Source organism: Equus caballus, chromosome X, assembly GCF_041296265.1.
Source record: "Equus caballus isolate H_3958 breed thoroughbred chromosome X, TB-T2T, whole genome shotgun sequence".
Lineage (NCBI taxonomy): Eukaryota > Metazoa > Chordata > Mammalia > Perissodactyla > Equidae > Equus > Equus caballus.
In genome coordinates, this window is record NC_091715.1 from 124,650,736 (window position 1) to 124,669,775 (window position 19,040).

General features: G+C 37.9%; 1 protein-coding gene across 1 annotated transcript in view; it reads right to left on the minus strand.

The window, feature by feature from the left end:
• Positions 1–1,898: 1,898 nt before the first annotated feature.
• ZNF280C (zinc finger protein 280C) overlaps positions 1,899–19,040 on the minus strand; it is an 88,301-nt gene continuing 71,159 nt past the window's right edge. The window contains exons 14-20 of the mRNA XM_001491635.5: positions 14,813–14,944; positions 10,774–11,084; positions 10,160–10,300; positions 5,494–5,556; positions 3,886–4,004; positions 3,700–3,736; positions 1,899–3,577 (exon numbers count right to left, since the gene is read on the minus strand). Coding sequence (XP_001491685.2) covers positions 3,562–3,577; positions 3,700–3,736; positions 3,886–4,004; positions 5,494–5,556; positions 10,160–10,300; positions 10,774–11,084; positions 14,813–14,944 — 819 coding nt within the window. The 3' untranslated portion in view covers positions 1,899–3,561. The remainder of the gene's footprint in view (positions 3,578–3,699; positions 3,737–3,885; positions 4,005–5,493; positions 5,557–10,159; positions 10,301–10,773; positions 11,085–14,812; positions 14,945–19,040) is intronic.

Here is a 19,040-nt window from a genome sequence, read left to right on the forward strand (position 1 = left end):
TAAGAGAATGAACCTAGGTGGCCAGCCTGGGGTTGGCCAGTTCGGATCCCGGGTGCGGACATGACGCTGCTTGTCAAGCCAGGCTGTGGCAGGCATCCCACATATAAAGTAGAGGAAGATGGGCACGGATGTTAGCTCAGGGCCAGTCTTCCTCAGCAAAAAGAGGAGGATTGGCAGCAGATGTTAGCTCAGGGCTAATCTTCCTCAAAATAAATAGACAACATTGTCTAAAAAAAAAAATAGGGTCAGCCTCGTGGCCGAGTGGTTAAGTTTGCACGCTCTGCTTTGGTGGCCCAGGGTTTCACTGGTTCACATCCTGCACGCAGACATGGCACCGCTCATCAGGCCATGCCGAAGCGGCGTCCCACATGCCACAACTAGGACTCACAACTAAGAATATACAACTACATACCGGGAGGCTTTGGGGAGAAAAAGGAAAAATAAAATCTTTAAAAGCAAAAAAAAAGAAAGTGAACCTAATATATACTGTGAGAAATAGAACCTATGGAAGAACACAAAGCTGGACCCCTACCTAAAATATTGAAATAGCAAGAATGTGGTTTATCATATTTGTGAACTAAGATAGAGGCAAAGAAAATATCTGTATATAAAAGAGAACCTATGTTAAAACCACAAAGAAGCTATTTCTGGGCAAAAGTTTAAAACTTGGTGTAATTAATGCTGCTCAATTGTTCACTTGAAAATGGTTAAAATGGCAACTTTTATGTTATAAATTTTTGCCACATTTTTTGAAAAGTAAAAGAAAAATGGGCAGAAAGATGGTGGATGAAAAAACATCCTTGAGAAGCATATGGAAATAAAGACTAGAATATTGCTATGTCCACTACTAAGAAACAAGCCACTTTGGGAGATTCTGGCAAATCATTTACAGCAGAAATCATTCTGGAAAATTAAAACTAATGGATTCAACTCTTTTGACTATGAATTGCAAGGAGTATATTACATAACAAGTGGTCAATGAAACTGGCTTTCAATATGTTTCTGCTTTAGGCTAAATATTTGTGTCCCCTCCAAAATTCATATATTGAAACCAAATTCCCAAAGTGATAGTATCTGGAGGTGGGGCCTTTGGGAGGTGATTAGGTCATGAAGGTGGAGCCCTCATGAATGGGATTAGGGCCCTTATGAAAGAGACACCAGAGAACTCTCTCACCCCTTTTGCTGTGTTAGGACACAGCAAGAAGATGATCGTCTGTGAACCAGGAAGTGAGTCCTTACCAGACACTGAATCGGCCAGTGCTTTGATCATGGACTTCCTAGCCTTCAGAACTGTGAGAAATAGATTTCTATTTTTTTTTTTGTGAGGAAGATTGGCCCTGAGCTAAAATCTGTTGCCAATCTTCCTCTATTTTCTGTGGGATGCAGCCACAGTGTGGCTTGACGAGTGGTGCTAGGTCCGCACTCGAGATCCGATCCTGCGAACCCTGGACCGCCAAAGCAGAGTGCACAAACTTAACCACTACACCACTGGGCCAGCCCCAGATTTCTATTGTTTATAAGCTACCCAGTCTATGGTATTCTGTAGAGGCCCAGATGGACTAAAAGCAGTTTCAAAGTACAATTCAAGAAGTTCTGATGTTAAGCAGAAAAAAACACTCATTGTTGAGGCAAACAACTTCAGAGCCTGCCCACCTTCATGGTTATTAAGATCACAAAGGGACTCTTGCCAGCCTTTAAATTTCAAGAAATTAGTAAAGCATAAACAGTGAGCTTTTAACTGTGCCGGAGGAAAAACTGCAAGATGCACTCAGCAGATAAAGCTCTCAGTCAGCAGGCTAAGTAATCAGCTTTCATGTAAGAAGTGAAGCAATGCTCCCAGTTATACGATAAAATCTACAGCTTTGATACGAAGTTATTTATTAAAATAATTCCTGAGGCACTTTAACAATACAAATTTTATTAAAAAAATAAGTAATAACATCAAAACTGTTCAGCAAATCTATATTCAATGTAACCAAAATAAACAAACACCAAATTAAAAAAAATATACATCTATATATATATGGGCAAGAAACAAGTGCATTTTTTGGTCCCAATATTTTTTGAATATATTATCTTTATCCAAAGGAATTACATCAATGGCTAAGAAGATATGTATTAGATATACAGAAATGTAACTTTAAAACTTGTTTTAAGGTCTGTAGGAAGTGTTTTTTGCCAATTCTTTATGTCTTTGAACTCACAATCACTAAGATAACGATAGTCCCAAGATAGAGGATGTAATGACATCTAATAGTCTGAACAATTACCAAATTAAGAAGCTTCCAATAGGTAGCTACATGAAATCTGTAGAGAATTCTAAGGAATTTCTCGGAGGTCTTAAAAAAAACAACACAAAACAAAAGTTTTAAAGAGAAGAGATAAAAGTGGCCATAACAAAACAGACATCAATAAATTTGGTGAAGAATAACAGAAAACAAAGATAACAAAATTAAATTAAACTTTAAAAAATTAAAAAAAATTTGAATATTAGTATTGCTGAAAACTCCTAGGGTTAATACTGGATAAAACTTTAAATGACAGTACAAATAATTCTAACTTTGGAACTGTAATTTTAGGAACTTGTTTTCCAAGAACATGAAAGTAACCTTAGTTCCCTACACAACCAGCTTTTATATTTGTTGGACTGCATGCATGTTAGAGGAAGGTTAAACGGCAGCAGCCAAAATGCTTAAACTTCAACTTGAATGTTGAAGCACTGATTTCGATGGGCTTTTCTTGGTCATAATCGACCCATAATCTAAAGATCGAACCAAAGCCCCCAGTGGGAAGTTGTGCTCAATTTGGTGGGCCTTGAGGTCATCTCTGGTCAAATTAGCATCAGCCTTATGGGAGGCCAGTCATGAAGGAAGGGACTCTCCCCAAGATCTGATTTCTTAAGGCCACAACCTACAGGAGGTCTCACAGTCAAATAATTCACATTCGTTGGAAAGAGAGGACAGGCATCAGTTGTGTCCATCGAAGCGGGACACTGACCAGGAGTACCCTGGACATTTTTTGAAATTTCTGTGTTGAAATTCTGCATCTGAAAAATATGAAAAATAGAACAATGACAGACAAGGAATGAGGAGAAAGACAGCTATCTGACCTAAAAATGTAAGACTTATAAGAAATTAACTAAGAAACCAGACAAAACAGACAAAAAAGATGAACAGCCATATTGTTTGGAATGCATTATTCTGAAGGCAAGTACAGCAGAGAAAAACACAAATTATTTTAAGCAAAGCAAGAAGAGACCATAGCAACAAAAGTTATTTTTGGAGAGAGCCAACTGGAGAAAGAAAGCATATGTTAAGATATGTTAACCTGACACAAAGATAAGGTGGAATAAGAGTCTAGTGCCGTCTGGAAGCTGAAAAGAGCTGAATAATGAGAGCTAGTGTCCTGAACTTGGCTGTTTAACCGCCTTCATGTGAGAAAATACTTCAGAACTTTGAACTTAGGAAACTGCCTTTGTGTAAGAAAACACCTCAGAACTTTGAACTTAGGAAATTCCAACTTGTCTTGCACCAGGTTGCACGAGCTCCATAGAGCGGGAATCTATTTCAACAAGCGGCTTTAAAAACAAAAACAAAAACAAAATACTTTAATATTTTTCATTTCTATTAACGATACATTTAAAAAATGCAAGTGCTAAAATCTATCGAAGAAAAATGCACTGAATAAAAATTAACTTACTCAGAAAGGGGTTCAGAAGTTGAGGTACTTTCAGGAACTGAAATTAGAAGAAGAGTTTTACATTTAAAATGGCAAATATGATGAGTGAGATGATCAGTTTAATACATAAGAGCCCATATTGTGGCTGATCAAGAAATACTGGAATAAATATCAGAAATTCAAAGTAACGCAGTTAGAGATACGTACCATTCTCTATTATAACTTGGCAAGTATGAGTTTTACGTTGACTTAAGTGTTTAGCCATACGATCTAAACCAGAAGAATCAGTTAGGAAATCACATTTAAGGCACACCAGAGTAATGCCCCTAGGAAAAAAAGAAGACACAAAGAAAAGGTTTTTATCTTTTATGAAAACCCATATACAAGTTCAAGAATTATTTTTTCATCTAATAACTCTTGATTTGCTTCTTATGTGTCAGGACCATCATTTCCCAATTTTGTTATATAAGCCCAATATATCTGAAATGGTACTTGTTAACATTTAGTGTTTTATGAACTGTTCCCTCTCATACCAGTTACTAAAAGATGAGTCAAGGGACCTACAGCCCAGTCGTGTCTCCACTAGCAGCTTGTATAACTAGTGCAAGGCACGATCTCCCCGGCCTTTGGCCACTTGCAAAGTAAGGCTGTAATACTCATCCATTCAGTAAGCATTTGCTGAGGGCCTTCTTTATACCCTCTGTACTACTAGGTGTTACGGATACAAGAGTGAACAAAAAAGGGTGTGCTCTGTGGAGGCTACAATCTAACGTCTTATTTAAGTGATGATAAAATCAGAAAAGAAATGAGAAGCCTTTAAAAATAAATCATGTAATGTAATTATTGCCATTATCAGCTTATTAACAAAGCATAAATATACTTTTGCAGTTCATTTTAAATTTAAATACTTTACATTTAAGTATTTCACCTGTATAGGAATAGAGACCAGCTGCGTACCTTACACTGACTTCTCCCCTGCAGCTCTAGTCCCAACAGCCTGATGTGTATTTCCATCGAGCTGTCACAGTGGCACACCAAAAAATCTGCATAAAACTGAAGTCATGTGCTTCCCGTCCCACCCCCAAAAATCACTCCTCCAGAACAATGTGAAAAAAAATGATACTTAGTGTATTCTGAGCTAAGTGAGTGTGGTATAATCAAAGTTAATTTACAATGCCTTTAGAAATGTTCATCAACAATTCCTTCTGTAAAATAACAAGTTGTATACTTTTCTTCATTTCAAAAAGAAAAAAACCCTAAGAATTATGAAGGCTATATATTGATCAAAAACAAAGAAATGTTAGTCACTTTACTGGGTGTCGTAAACATCTTTTAAATATTGAAATATTGTTGGAGAGCCTTATTTTTTAAATTTTATAATGTAAATCCATGAAGCTTTCATCTTTTTTTCCTCCCCAAGTCCCCCCCAGTAGGTAGTTGTACACTTTCAGTTGTGGGTCCTTCTAGTTGTGGCATGTGGGATGCCGCCTCAACATGGCCTGACGAGCGGTGCCATGTCCGCGCCCAGGATCCAAACTGGCGAAACCCTGGGCCGCCAAAGTGTAGCATGCGAACTTAACCACTTGGCCATGGGGTCGGCCCCTGAAACTTTCATCTTAATGCCTAACACTACTGAAACAAAGTTTAGCCAGAGAATATAGGCTATCTTCTCTTTGATCTAAGGATATAATGACTAGAACGTCATTATGTCCAGTAGCAATCATTTCATTTTCCAAACTAGGTGCTCCAGCACCACGTTAGAAAAAGTTACTATAAGTTTTCAATAGAGAGAATGGAAAAAGATCAACTGGTTACCTGAGAGTTCCAGAATGCTTCTTAAAAATATAAAACCGTTTACTTGGATGGTTGCTATGAGAGCTGGAGAGACAAGAGACAAATGAGATTTTATTATGTCATATTAATGTTATGACCATATTTCAAGTCCATGCTTAGTTTCTTATTTTTAAATAAAAGATCCTTATCTAAATTATAAATTTCTATTAGTCATCTCTGTTTAATTCAAGATTTTTATCTTACATTTCATTTTACCTGTGCATTGTCTAACAACATATTTCCCTGAGAATATTCTTAAATAATCTGTACCTCGCCCTTATTTTAAAAAATCTCAAAGAGCAAAACTGCAAAGGGAATCAAATTAAATATTTTCAACTATTAAGAGTTGAAAACAATTTAAAAGGTATTTTCTAATAATGAATTTCGCTATAATATAAAGTGTTGTGAATAATAATTATCACTTTCTAATCTTAATATACTTAGCAAGGGGAGAGAATCTGCATGGTCCTTGAAGTAAATGCTACTTGGGCTAAATGGCATTACTTACCATCAGTAAAATGAAATATTTAAAGAATCTTTTGCAATTACTAGGAGAGTTTTAAGGAAAAGGAATTAAAGGCAGCAGAGCTCATGAGTTAAAACAATGCTTCCTCTGCACAGAACAGAAAACTACTAACCAAATTTTGCAACCAGTGGTGACAACTTTTACATCCCCTTCTAAAGTGATAAGGAAAGCTTTCCCACACACGAAAGTCAGGCAGGATTAGCCACGGTTAGCATAGCACAGTATTATTCAAAGTGTGGTCCACGGACCAGCAGCATCTGCATCACCTGGGAACTTAGAAATGTAAAGTCTCAGGTCCCACTCCAGACTTGCTGAATTAATCTCCGGCAGTGGAGGCCAGAAATCTGTTTCAACAAGCCTTTCAGGTGACTCTTACACAATCTAAAGTTTGAGAAGCACTAGCCCTCGCTTGCACCGACAGACGCAAACCAGCCAACACACCAGGTCAACGGTTACCCTTAGACACAAGGTATCTATCACGAGTATACCATGTATGCACAGAAAAAGAAAGATTCTGGCTAACTATAATCCCAAGGGAATACCCTCAGACTAGGTTGCATGGTGAACTGAAAGAACTGCTCTCTCAAGTAGATAAGACAGACACACAATATGAAGCAGAATGGCTGAATGGTACTGAATTCAAAGACAGGAATGATTCCTATGAGTGTCTGTGGTGATCAGGTCCTTCACAGAAGACGGTAAACTGAGAGGGAAGGAGAGGAGCATTCCAAGGAATAACAAAGAATAAGGAAAAGCCACTTTAGATACTGAATATGGGACAAACTATACACTGAGGAAGATTAAGTACTTTGGGGGACCTGACTTCTGGCACAGAGTTCGTATGAGCTGGGAGTAAAGGTACTCAACATCTGAGAAAATGAAGCTTCTGGACATATAGAGCTCAAACTTATGACAAAAGTCTACACTGGGTCAGAGTGAGGGTGTACCATTCAGGGGGAGGTACCTGAGGCAACAATGGAAGCAAGGTCCCACTAAAATAGAGGAAATGCAAAGAGACCCACAAAACCCTTAGAAGAGTAGAATTGGAAGCTTTTCAGTTCTATATGAGGCTAACAGCGAGTAAGCGCTCAGCGTGTGTGATGACGACGTGGAGCAGGGTTGGGGCTCACTGGAAATTAGGAAAACGTTATGAAAGAAGCCTGGGGCCCATTGGCAATATTTTGGGATAGAATGGGACTGGAGATCCTACAAGACAGTTGAAGGGCCTATGGAAAATGGGACAGGGGAGGCCAGAATGACCCATGGGTTTAAGAAATACCAAAGATATTCTCCAGTTTAATCTCCTATAAATTAGGGGCAGAATTAAAGCCCCATGGTGGGGAGCCATGTGTTTGGCACAGAATAAGAGACTAGCATTCTTCCCGGCGTTATACTGAGAGAAAGGTGGGTTGGGGCCTGGTTTAGAGCGACCAAAGTACAGAGGCAGAACCACAGCGGTAGTTAGGAAGCAGAGTGGAAAACTGCAGAAGGCGAACTCTCAGGAAGCCATGATGAATGGCAGCAGATCAAGAGAACTCCACAGGCTTCAGAAACTTAAAGTGTGTTATTTCTCTCTGATGCTCCACGTTTATGCAAATGACACCTTGAGATAGACTGAGCTTAAAGGGTATCAGGGTGATAGTAATTTGGATTCTAGACGGACAATAATGTTTAACTTATTTGTGTTCTTTATAGATGCCAGTGAGTCAAACGGGAAAATATCTATCAAATAGTTTGAGATGAAGAGTTGGATCTCTGGAAAACTCAGCACTGAAATTAGAGGATTTACAGTTAAGAGGTAAAAGATAAAACCCTGAGAGTGGTTAAGGTACCAGGAAAGGGAATGTAAAGAGGCAAGAAAGGTTGAAGAAAGAAAAGGTAATGAAATAGAGGAGTAGCCAAAAAGGAAGAACAAACGGTGATAAGAGTTTAAGAGAAGTTGAGGAGAAGAGTTTCAAAAGTGAGTGATCAAAATTATCAAATACTCTAAAGAAGTCACAGAGGAGTAGGAATGAAAAATAGTGAGTACATTTAGTGATTAGGACAGGACTGATAACCTTTAAAGGGGCAGCTCTAACTGGTAAGTGGGGGTGATACTCAAATTACAAAGGGTAAACAAATGACAAATAAGATAGTAAAGAATACTCCTTTACAAATGTTGACATAAAAGGAAGACAAGAAAATACGCAAAGTAAAGGCAAACCTCCCACATCCTAAGAAAAAATATCTAAAAATATTTGCAGGCAGAAGGAATGTGGTTGAGAGAAGAGATGAAAGGAAGGTGTAAAAGAACTGAATAGGGTTTTGGAGGAAATGGAGCAGAGGGACAGCACAAACTTTGAAAAAGTGGGACACGTCTTTTTCTGAGATTAATGTCTAGATAAAGGTAAAAAATACTTGAAGTAGAAAAAAGTTAACCTTGGAAAAAATGAAAAGGCTGACCTCTGAGTAATTAGTAGGCAAGGTTAACAACTGAGAGACTAGAATGAAATCTTGAGGGTACGGAAGAGGATTTAAACAGATGTTGTAGATAAAAACAAAGAGGTATTTTTTAAAACTCAGGACCAAATTAGAGTTAAAGGTCATGAATTCAGAGTTGATTGAATCAAACACAGTTCGGTAATCTAGAACTAAGCACAGAAAAAGATCAAAAAAGATAAGCGATTCAAGGATAGAAAGGTTAAGCATGACTGAAGATGTCAAGGATTCTAGAACAAGAACAAAGGAACATTCAAAACAGATGAGCTTGAGAGTGAGATTGACTATAAAGTTGGATTGTTGCTGCTGGACCGGAAAGAGAGGTGAAGACTCTGAAAGTCTAGGGTAATGAGAATTCAAAGTGAATGAATATTGTATATGAAGAGGTGGAATGGCATGGTGGTAAGGAAGGGGGTACAACATGTCAGAGGTGGATGTGAATGCTGGCATTAAAGAAGTCAAGGTACCATGAGCTCAGGCTGATCATCAAGGGGAAAAAAAACCTCTGTGAGACAAGTGCTGAAGCCCTCAAAAAAGTGGGCAAATCTTTGAAACTTGTAGTTGATTGTGACCAAAAAGTAACATAGGAGTCTTGTTAGGATCTGCAAGAAAACCACTTTTATTAGTTACACCTTATTTCTGACTGAAAATAAATGGAAATATCTTAATTTGAATAATCAACTTAGCATATTGATGTCTGAACAATTTTTGTCTATTTAAAAAAATCCATCCTGAAGGAAGAAAGTAAGCTCCTATAATGAGGTCCAAATGAAAGTAACGTGGGCTCTGAAGATTTTCTCTAGCATAGAGTACCTGGTAGGTTCAAATAATGTAAACTGAATTGATGTATGAAAAGAAATTCCAACAGTACCATCATGAGTGGAATATCCCTATAGTCTTTCATTTCACATTTCAATGAACAAATGCAAAGATGGATGGCTTGGAAGATGAATGCACAGACAGACAGAAGAGAGAGAGGGAGGATCGAAGGCAAGACAGAGAAAGAGAGAGTGAGAGCGCAGGCACACTTGAGCGCCAATCATGTTCTTAGCATCTTTGACAAACCTGGAGTCTCAAAGTGACTGATTTGAAGAGGATAACACTCATATGGTTGCATGTATTTATCGGATAAATATTTTGAAAACATTTACAATTTTGTTTGAAAATAACCACTTTTGTGTGTGTGTGAGGAAGATTGGCCCTGAGCTAACATCTGTGTCAATCTTTCTCTATTTTATGTGGGATGCCGCAACAGCATGGCTTGATGAGCAGTGCTAGGTCTGAACCCAGGATTGGCACCTGCGAACCCCAGGCCACTCAAGCGGAGCACGTGAACTTAACTGCTATGCCACTGGGCTGGCCCCAAAATGGTAGCCACTTTTTGAAAGACTTAGAAAAACAAATTTCCCTAACAAACCTATTCTAATATCATTAGTCTCACTGTTCTTAAAATTTTTTGTCCCACTAATTTCATGAGTTCTTTTGCTGGAAAATAGTACTGGGTAAGACTCTAGAAGTTCCCTACTGCTAGATCCTTTTAGCTCCTTGATGTGACAAACTGGCTTCTAATAAGACAAATTTGTTTTCAAAAAACCAACATCTTGAATGGCACTTTTGATTGGCAGTGTAACATCTTTAACTCACCTCACCATATGATTTATAAAGGCTTTGTTACAGTTAGTGTTGTATTTGCAAACATTACAGTGAATATATATTGAAAAGTGGCTTGCGAAATCTTTTATTTTGGAGTGACACTCAATGCACTTGTGAACTCCCCGACGACACCTTATGGAGACAGAAAAAATGATAAAAATATATTATAAAACAAAAATAATAAGATAAAGCCTTATTAACGTTTTATTAATTGAAGCCAAGCTGTTTAAAGTAACATCTTTAGAGATTTATAATTTGAAAGTTTGCTTTGAAATAACAAGCTAGAATAAGTGTAAAAAATCGAGCACTAGTTAATGTTTTCCTGGAATAAAAAGGATCATATTAACCAATTCAATTATCACAAGATATAAGCACAAAATGTAAGATCAATGTAAAAGGTGACATTTATACAATAAATCAGTAATTCAAGCTCTGCTCAGCAGTTGTAAAAAGTACCTTTTTATTATCTACTTGATCTTTATGCCTGATAAGTGATTATCATGGAAATGAGCAAGGAAGTTCTGTGATTTGGTAAACTATATTACAGTAAGCCTTCAATATTCAATATTAAATTAGTACTGTATATCAGGAATAAAAGACATTACCTTAAGTTCTTCAAAGCTATGCTGATTTTATTCTTTCTGTTGCGCTGTTTCTTTTGCTTGTAAGTGGTTTTTGCTTTGCGTTTAGATGTACGTCTGCGCTGCTTACGTACAATAGGTTTACTTGCAGTGGATGCAGTTGCATGAGGCTTACTTGTCTTAGATTTACTTGCATTAGATTTTGTGGGATTCTTAGCAGTTGTACTTTTCGACTTTGGAGGTGAGACCTGAAGAGAAGAAGTGCTTGGAGTACTACTGGAAGATGTAGTCGATGGTCTTGAATGAAGAGGTCCAATTGAAGCTCGAATAGTAACCTATAAAAATGAAGACAATATACATTTTTAGAAAATTAATCATCACATTAATATTAAAAAGATCACTGCAAGCCCTCACTGGGTCCATTGGTTTTTGACAAGGGTGCCAAAACAATTCAGTGAGGGAAACAATAGTCTTATCAACAAATGGTGCTGGGACAACTGGTTATCTACATGCAGCAGAATGACTTTGGAACCCTACCTCATACTAGATACAAAAATCAACTCAAAATGTATCAAAAGACCAAACTGTAAGAGCTAAAAGTCTTTGGAAAAAACATAGAAGTAAATCTTAGGTTAGGCAATGATTTCTGTTTTTCTTTTTTTGAGGAAGATTAGCCCTGAGCTCACTGCTGCCAATCCTCCTCTTTTTGCTGAGGAAGACTGGCCCTGAGCTAACATCCATGCCCATCTTCCTCTACTTTATACATGGGACGCCTACCACAGCATGGCCTGCCAAGCGGTGCCCTGTCCGCACCCGGGATCCGGACCTGTGAACCCTGGGCCGCCGAAACAGAACGTGCACACTTAATCGCTGTGCCACTGGGCCGGCCCAGGCACTGATTTCTTAAGTATGACACCAAAACCACAAAAAGCCAAAGAGAAAACAGATGAAGTGGACTTCAGAAAAATTTAAAACTTTTGTGCTTCAAAGGACACCATTAAGAAAGTGAAAAGGCAACCCACAGAATGAGAGAAAATATTTGCAAATCGTATCTCTAATAAGGGACTTGTATACAGAATACATAAAAGACTCTTACAACTCAATAAAAAGACAAATAACCCAATTTAAAAGTGAGCAAATAATCTGAATAGGCATTTCTTCGAAGAAGATACACAAATGGCCAATAAGCACATCAAAGGTGCTCAACATTAATAATCGTCAAGGAAACTGCAAATCAAAACTCCAATGAGATATCACTTCAGACCAACTAGAATGGATATAACAAAAAAGACAGATAATAACAAGTGTTGACAGGATATGGAGAAACTGCAATCCTCAGACATTGCTGGTGGGAATGTACAATGGTGTAGTAGCTTTGGAAAATGGTTTGGCATTTCCTCAAAATGTTAAACATAAGAGGCATCATATAACCCAGCAATTCCACTGCTAGGTGTTCTATGCCTAGCAGTTCCACCCAAGAGAAATGAAAAAGTATGTCCACACAAAAACTTATATGTGGGGGCCGGCCCGGTGGTGCAGTGGTTAAGTTTGTACGTTCTGCTTCGGTGCCCTGGGGTTCACCGGTTCAGATCCTGGTGCAGACATGGCACTGCTTGGCACGCCATGCTGTGATAGGCATCCCACATATGAAGTAGAGGAAGATGGGCATGGATGTTAGCTCAGGGCCAGTCTTCCTCAGCAAAAAGAGGAGGATTGGCAGCAGTTAGCTCAGGGCTGATCTTCCTCAAAAACAAAACAAAACAAAACTTATATGTGAATTTTCACAGAAGCATTGTTTATAATAGCCAAAGGTGGAAACAACCGAAATATCCACCAACTGATGAATGGACAAATAAAATATGGTATACTCATACAATAGAATAAATTATAGCCATAAAAAAGAAGTACTGATACAAGGTACAATATGGATGAATCTCAGAAAAATTATGCTATGTGAAAGAAACAAGTCATAAAAGACCACATATTCTATGATTCTATCTATGTGAAATGTCCAGAATAGGAAAAGTCCTGTTTATAGGGACAGAAAGTAGATTACTCAAGTTTGCTTGGGTCTGGTGGAGGGGAAATAGGGACTGACTGCTAACGGGTATGAGGTTTCTTTTGGTGGTGAATGAAAATGTTCTAAAATGGATTATAACGATATTTGCACAACTCTCTGAATTTACTAAAAATCATTGAACTGTATACTTTAAATGGGTGAATTGTATGGTGCATGACATATCTCAATAAAGCTGTTACAAAAAAAAATCACTGCAATACAAAAAGTTAGACACCATTATTTTGAAAATGGCAAGTATAAACTGCAATCAGTTAAGTCTCCCATTTATTCTAAATGGTCATACCAAACAAATGAATTTACCTGGATATTTATTTACTGTTGTAATATTACAGTTTTGTATTGATAGCATTTATACGTTAACACAGACATTAATGGTTAGAAGTTAGTGCGAATTATATAAAATCAAAAGAGCACATCCCATGGCTGTTCCATGCTCTGACATAACTAAATAGCTGTCACAAATATAGAGGTGAAAATTTAAATCTCAAAGCCCAAAATAATAACTCTGGAAAGGCCTGCATTACTTTTTGGTAACCATAAAACAGGTCTCCAGTAAATGTGACCTGCTTTCCCTGGGGGCTCATGGGGCAGGATTTATGGCTCCAAAGGCTATTGTGGAGATTACATCAATTCATCACACAGCATGGAGAGTTTAACAATATTCAGAATTTCCTTAAAGGGAGCTAACATAAAATTTGTCATCTAGGATTCATACAACGGAAATGTTCAATTATCCCATTGGTTAACAATGGAAAACACAGTCGCCTATTAACATTCTCTTCAATCATTTGACTATACTACTCCTGTGTACTTGAGGAGCAGCCAATAGGGAAGCCCTATGAAATACACGTGGTTTGAATATCATACAAAAACACTGAACCAGGAGTTAAAAGACCCAGGGAAAATCTCAGTACTACCTCTTCCTAGCCACGTGACCTTAAGTAAGTAACTTAACCTCTCTAAGCCTCATCTGTAATATGGGAATAATCCCTGCCTTGTCTACCTCATTGAATTGCTACATGGATTAAATAATAGAGTGTATGAAAAAGCACACCGAAAGCTTAATTCTAGAGTGCTACAAGACATTTAGAATTATTATTATAATATTCTAATATAACATACTAATTATTACTATCATTATTAAGAGAAGATATGTGAAAGGACTGCACTGTTTACAATGGTATTCTGCACGTCTAGTCCCAGCATGGAATGAGTGGATTCCAGGAAAGGGATAATAGGGAAGGACCCTGGACAGCTTCTCTCGCTCTAGACCTTCAGAGCATTGCTTTACGTTATTTGAGTTAATTCAAACAGCAGACATACTCACATTCAAAGATAAGTACTCAAAGCCAAATATAAATGGGAATTATTCCACTTTGGATTATGCATCCCTCCACTGGAGCAAACAGTCAAGAGCTGACTTTACATAAAGAAATCAGAGAAAACGAGATGTACATAAGGCCAACAGGGAAAAGGAAATTTGTAGTCAGATATGTGTTTGCTCACTTAAAGCAGCAACGCCATTCAGGAGTAGAACTTGCTTCTCTGAGAGTAGACTCAGCAATATCAATTTCAACAAACTATGGCATTCAAGGCACTATGATAGATTCCAGGGGCACAAAGATAAATTAAACATGATTCCTGACCTTACAGTCTAGCAGCTGAAGCAGACACATATGCTGCCAACTGGAATAGCTCGAAAACAGCCTATAGAATATTGACACAACCTGTTGACTCAGTCTACGGTTAATCTAGTTGTACTCACTACAAAGGAAAATGCTCCAATATAGCACACGTCAATCAACTTCAGAAACAATGGATATAAGTTTCTCATTCTAAGCATAAGAATGATAAAACCTAAAATTAAAGTCTTAATGACAATCAGAAGTCATTTTTGATACTATACTCAGTAGATAAAACCAGGCAGGAGTCTATTTCTACTATCATACAAAATGTTAAAATACAGCACATTTTAAAACTCACTTTTGTACCAGGAGGCAATCCTTCAAGCTCTTTAGGCTTTATAAATGTCCGATGCTGGGTCTTGTGATCCATTTTCTCCTTGCAGGTCAAAAATTGTAGTCTGCATTTTGTACAACGATGAACTCCTTTTTTCTGTTTACAAAAAATGTTAGAAATAATAATTTCTACCCTCATGAATCCTGAGACTGAAAGTTACTCTTAATTCTAATAGCTAAATAATCTCAAAACTAGTATTTTGCCATATCCCGTCACAAATAATATCAAACTATTTCATTTTTTAAAAGTGCTTCTTGCATTAATATTTGGGTTTCAAAAGTATTTGTTACCATATAAGCAATCAACATAAAAATTACGTCAATTAGGTTCCAATGGGACAAGTCCTATACCATTTGTAGTGTGAAAGCTTTTTTAATTATAAATTTGAAGTATAAACTATTCAAACATATGATACCGTAAAAATGAGCTATACTATATTTTTATCCTTGAAAAGAGCAAATTCTTTTTGATTTTTCTTATTTCCATTTGTTTCACAAGTTGGCAAAATGAACTGAAATTTCTAAAACCAAACAAATTTAACCAGACACTCCCCAAAAAGCTATGTTATAGAAATGGTTGTATAAATCAGTGCTGTCCAACAGAACTTTCCACGGAATGATAATGTTCTATAGCTTACTGTCCAATACGGTATCCACTAGCCAAATTTGGTTATTGGGCACTTGGAATGTGGTAAGTGCAACAGTGGAACTGATTTTTAAATTTTATTTAATTTTAATTAATTTAAATTTAAATTGACACATGTGGCTAGCGGTTGTGATATTGGAGAGCATGGGTATAGAAGCATCAATCAGAACAACTCATCCCAATCTACTGCTTGACTGTGTTCCTTCTCAAACCCAGTCCTGTTATTTTACTAATGGTAAATAGGACCCAAGAGAAATCTAAGTCATTTGCTCATAGCTACTCAGTGTTCTTTCTACTATATAGTATCAATTGCAATATTTATGTATATGCTCTTATTAACTTAAAAAATATATTTTATATTCATATGTAAATTTAGAACACAGAAATACAAAAGAATATTTTCCCTAAAGCTGGATCTCTACAGGCCCATCACTATTTCCATTTAAAAGACAAATAATCAGTCCGGTGGGTGCAGCAAAATGGCGGGGTGAGCTGACCCGGGATTCTCTCCCCTCCAAAATACAACAAAAGATTGGAAGAACTGAATTTCAGAGAATAAACATAATGCCAGCTTGTTAGAGACCTAGAATACCAAGAAGGCGGAGATCATAAACCTAGCTTTATACCTTCCGAAGCGCTGGAACCGTAGGAGAGGACATCGCTCCCTCCCCTAGAGTCTGCGATGGCTGCGGCGCGGGTCGGGAAGGAGCGGGGGAGGGGCCGCGCGACCGGAGGATCATCCGGGACTCCTGCCGCTGATTCGCTGATTCAGTGGAGACCCGCTGATGGGGGGGAAAGCTGACGGGGGGTGGGGGTGGGGGCAAGCTTCCGTCCGCGGGGACCCTATAAATCAAGGGCCTTGGGAGACCAGAGAACAGAACTGATCTGAACCCAGACCGGTGCGCGTGTGAGTAACAGCCCCTCCCCCCTAACAAAGCCAGTGGGCGCAGCCATCTTGCCCCGAAGGCGGAGAGCTAACACGCCGCTCTCGACCCCCATCTAGTGGCGACAGGCTGTAACTGCAACTGAATTCTACCACCATGAGAAAAAACCGCTCCTCTACCATCCAGCAATTTATAAAAGCCCCAGACCAGAAGGAAAACAATAAAAACACAGAATTAAGTCCTGAGGACTTGGAATTAGGTAAACTAAGTGGTAATGAATTCAGAGCAGCTATAATCAAAAAACTCAATGAGGTAGAGAGAAAGATAGAGAAACAAGCCGAGTTCTGGAGTTACTTCACAAAAGAGATTGAAATCATAAAGAAGAATCAAACAGAATTACTTGAGATGAAAAACACAATGGACCAGATAAAACAGAATACGGATTCCCTGAATGCCCGTGTAGACAATACAGAGGAGCAAATCAGCATAATCGAGGACAGACAGGCTGAATGGCGCCAGACAGAGGAAGAAAGAGCCCTAAGAATTAAAAAAAATGAGGAAAATCTCCGAGAGATAATGGATTCAATGAGGAGTAAGAACATAAGGATCACAGGAATTCCCGAGAATATGGAAAAGGAAAATGGAGCAGAAGGTGTGCCTAACGAAATTATTGAAGAGAACTTCCCAAATCTAGGGATCAACGGAGAAATGTGTGTAGAGGAGGGTTTTAGATCTCCTAGATTTGTCAATGTAAAAAGACCCACGGCAAGGCACATAATAGTAAAGTTGGCAAATAGGAATGATAAGGAAAGAATACTCAGGGAAGTAAGAAAAAAAAAGAGAATAACCTATAAAGGAGCCCCTATCAGACTGTCAGCGGGTTTCTCTACAGAAACCCTACAAGCTAGGAGAGAATGGAGTGATATATTCAAAGCTTTAAAGGATAAAAACCTTCAGCCAAGAATACTCTATCCAGCAAGAATTTCCTTCAGATATGAGGGAGAAATTAAATCTTTCCCAGACAAACAAAAGTTAAGGGAATTTGTAACTAAAAGCCCTCCATTACAAGAAATCCTCAAGAAGGCTCTCATACTTGAAAAAAGAAAAAAGGGAGAAAGGGGACACAAGCCACAGACTAGGGAGACCGATGGATAGAACCAGAACAGGATAGCAAATACTCAACTATAGCATTAGGGTAAAAATAAGGAAACTACCAAAACAAGGACGATCTTAGCACTCTAACTACAAATTAATAAGACGAGTTGGAATAAAAAATGAAAATAATTATTTAGGAGGGGAAGAGCAAAGGGTCTAAATCAGTATTGGTCGAGTAAGTAAGAGACCACCAGAGAATAGACTATATTATACACGAGATTCTAAATACAAACTTCAAGGTAGACACTAAAATAAAGTACAGAACAGAGTCACAAATCATAGATAAGGAAAAATCTAAGAAACCCAGCATAAGAAATTGCAGTATTAAATGGATAGTCTAAAGCACACAGGAAAAGAAACACAGGAAAACAAGATAATGAGCGACAGATTGACAGCATTAAGTCCACATGCATCTATAATCACTCTCAATGTGAACGGATTGAACGCTCCAATAAAAAGACACAGAGTGGCAAAATGGATTAAAGAACAAGATCCAACAATTTGTTGCCTCCAGGAAACACACCTCAGCCCCAAGGACAAACACAGACTCAGGGTGAAGGGGTGGAGGACAATACTTCAAGCAAATAGCAAGGAAAAAAAGGCAGGTGTTGCAATTCTCATATCAGACCAAGTGGATTTCAAAATAAGACAGGTAAAGAGAGACACAGAGGGACAATATATAATGATCAAAGGGACACTTCGTCAAGAAGAAATAACGCTTATAAATGTCTATGCACCCAACACAGGAGCACCAAGATTCATAAAGCAACTATTAACAGACCTAAAGGAAGATGTTAAAAACAACACAATAATAGTAGGGGACCCCAACACCCCACTCACATCAATGGACAGATCATCCAGACAGAAAATCAACAAGGAAATAGTGGAGCTGAATGAAAAACTAAAACAATTGGACTTAATAGACATATATAGATCACTCCACCCTGAAGGAGCTGAATACACATTCTTCTCAAGTGCACGTGGAACATTCTCTAGGATAGACCATATGCTGGGAAACAAGGCAAGCCTCTACAAATTTAAAAAAATCGAAATATTAACAAGCACCTTCTCAGATCATAGTGCTATAAGGCTAGAAATTAATTACAAGAAAAAAGTTGAGAAAGGCACAAAGATGTGGAGACTAAACAACACACTACTGAACAAGCAATGGATCACTGAAGAAATTAAAGAAGAAATAAAAAAATACCTGGAAACAAATGAAAATGATAGCATGCCAAACCAACTCATATGGGATACAGCAAAAGCTGCATTAAGAGGAAAATTCATCACAATACAGGCACATCTTAACAAACAAGAAAAATCCCAAATAAGCAACCTTAAAGCACAGCTAACTGAACCAGAGAAAAAAGAACAAATGAAGCCCAAAGTCAGCAGAAGGAGGGAAATAATAAAAATCAGAGCAGAAATAAATACTATTGAAACGAAAAAGGCAGTAGAAAGGATCAATGAGACAAAGAGCTGGTTTTTTGAGAAGATAAATAAAATTG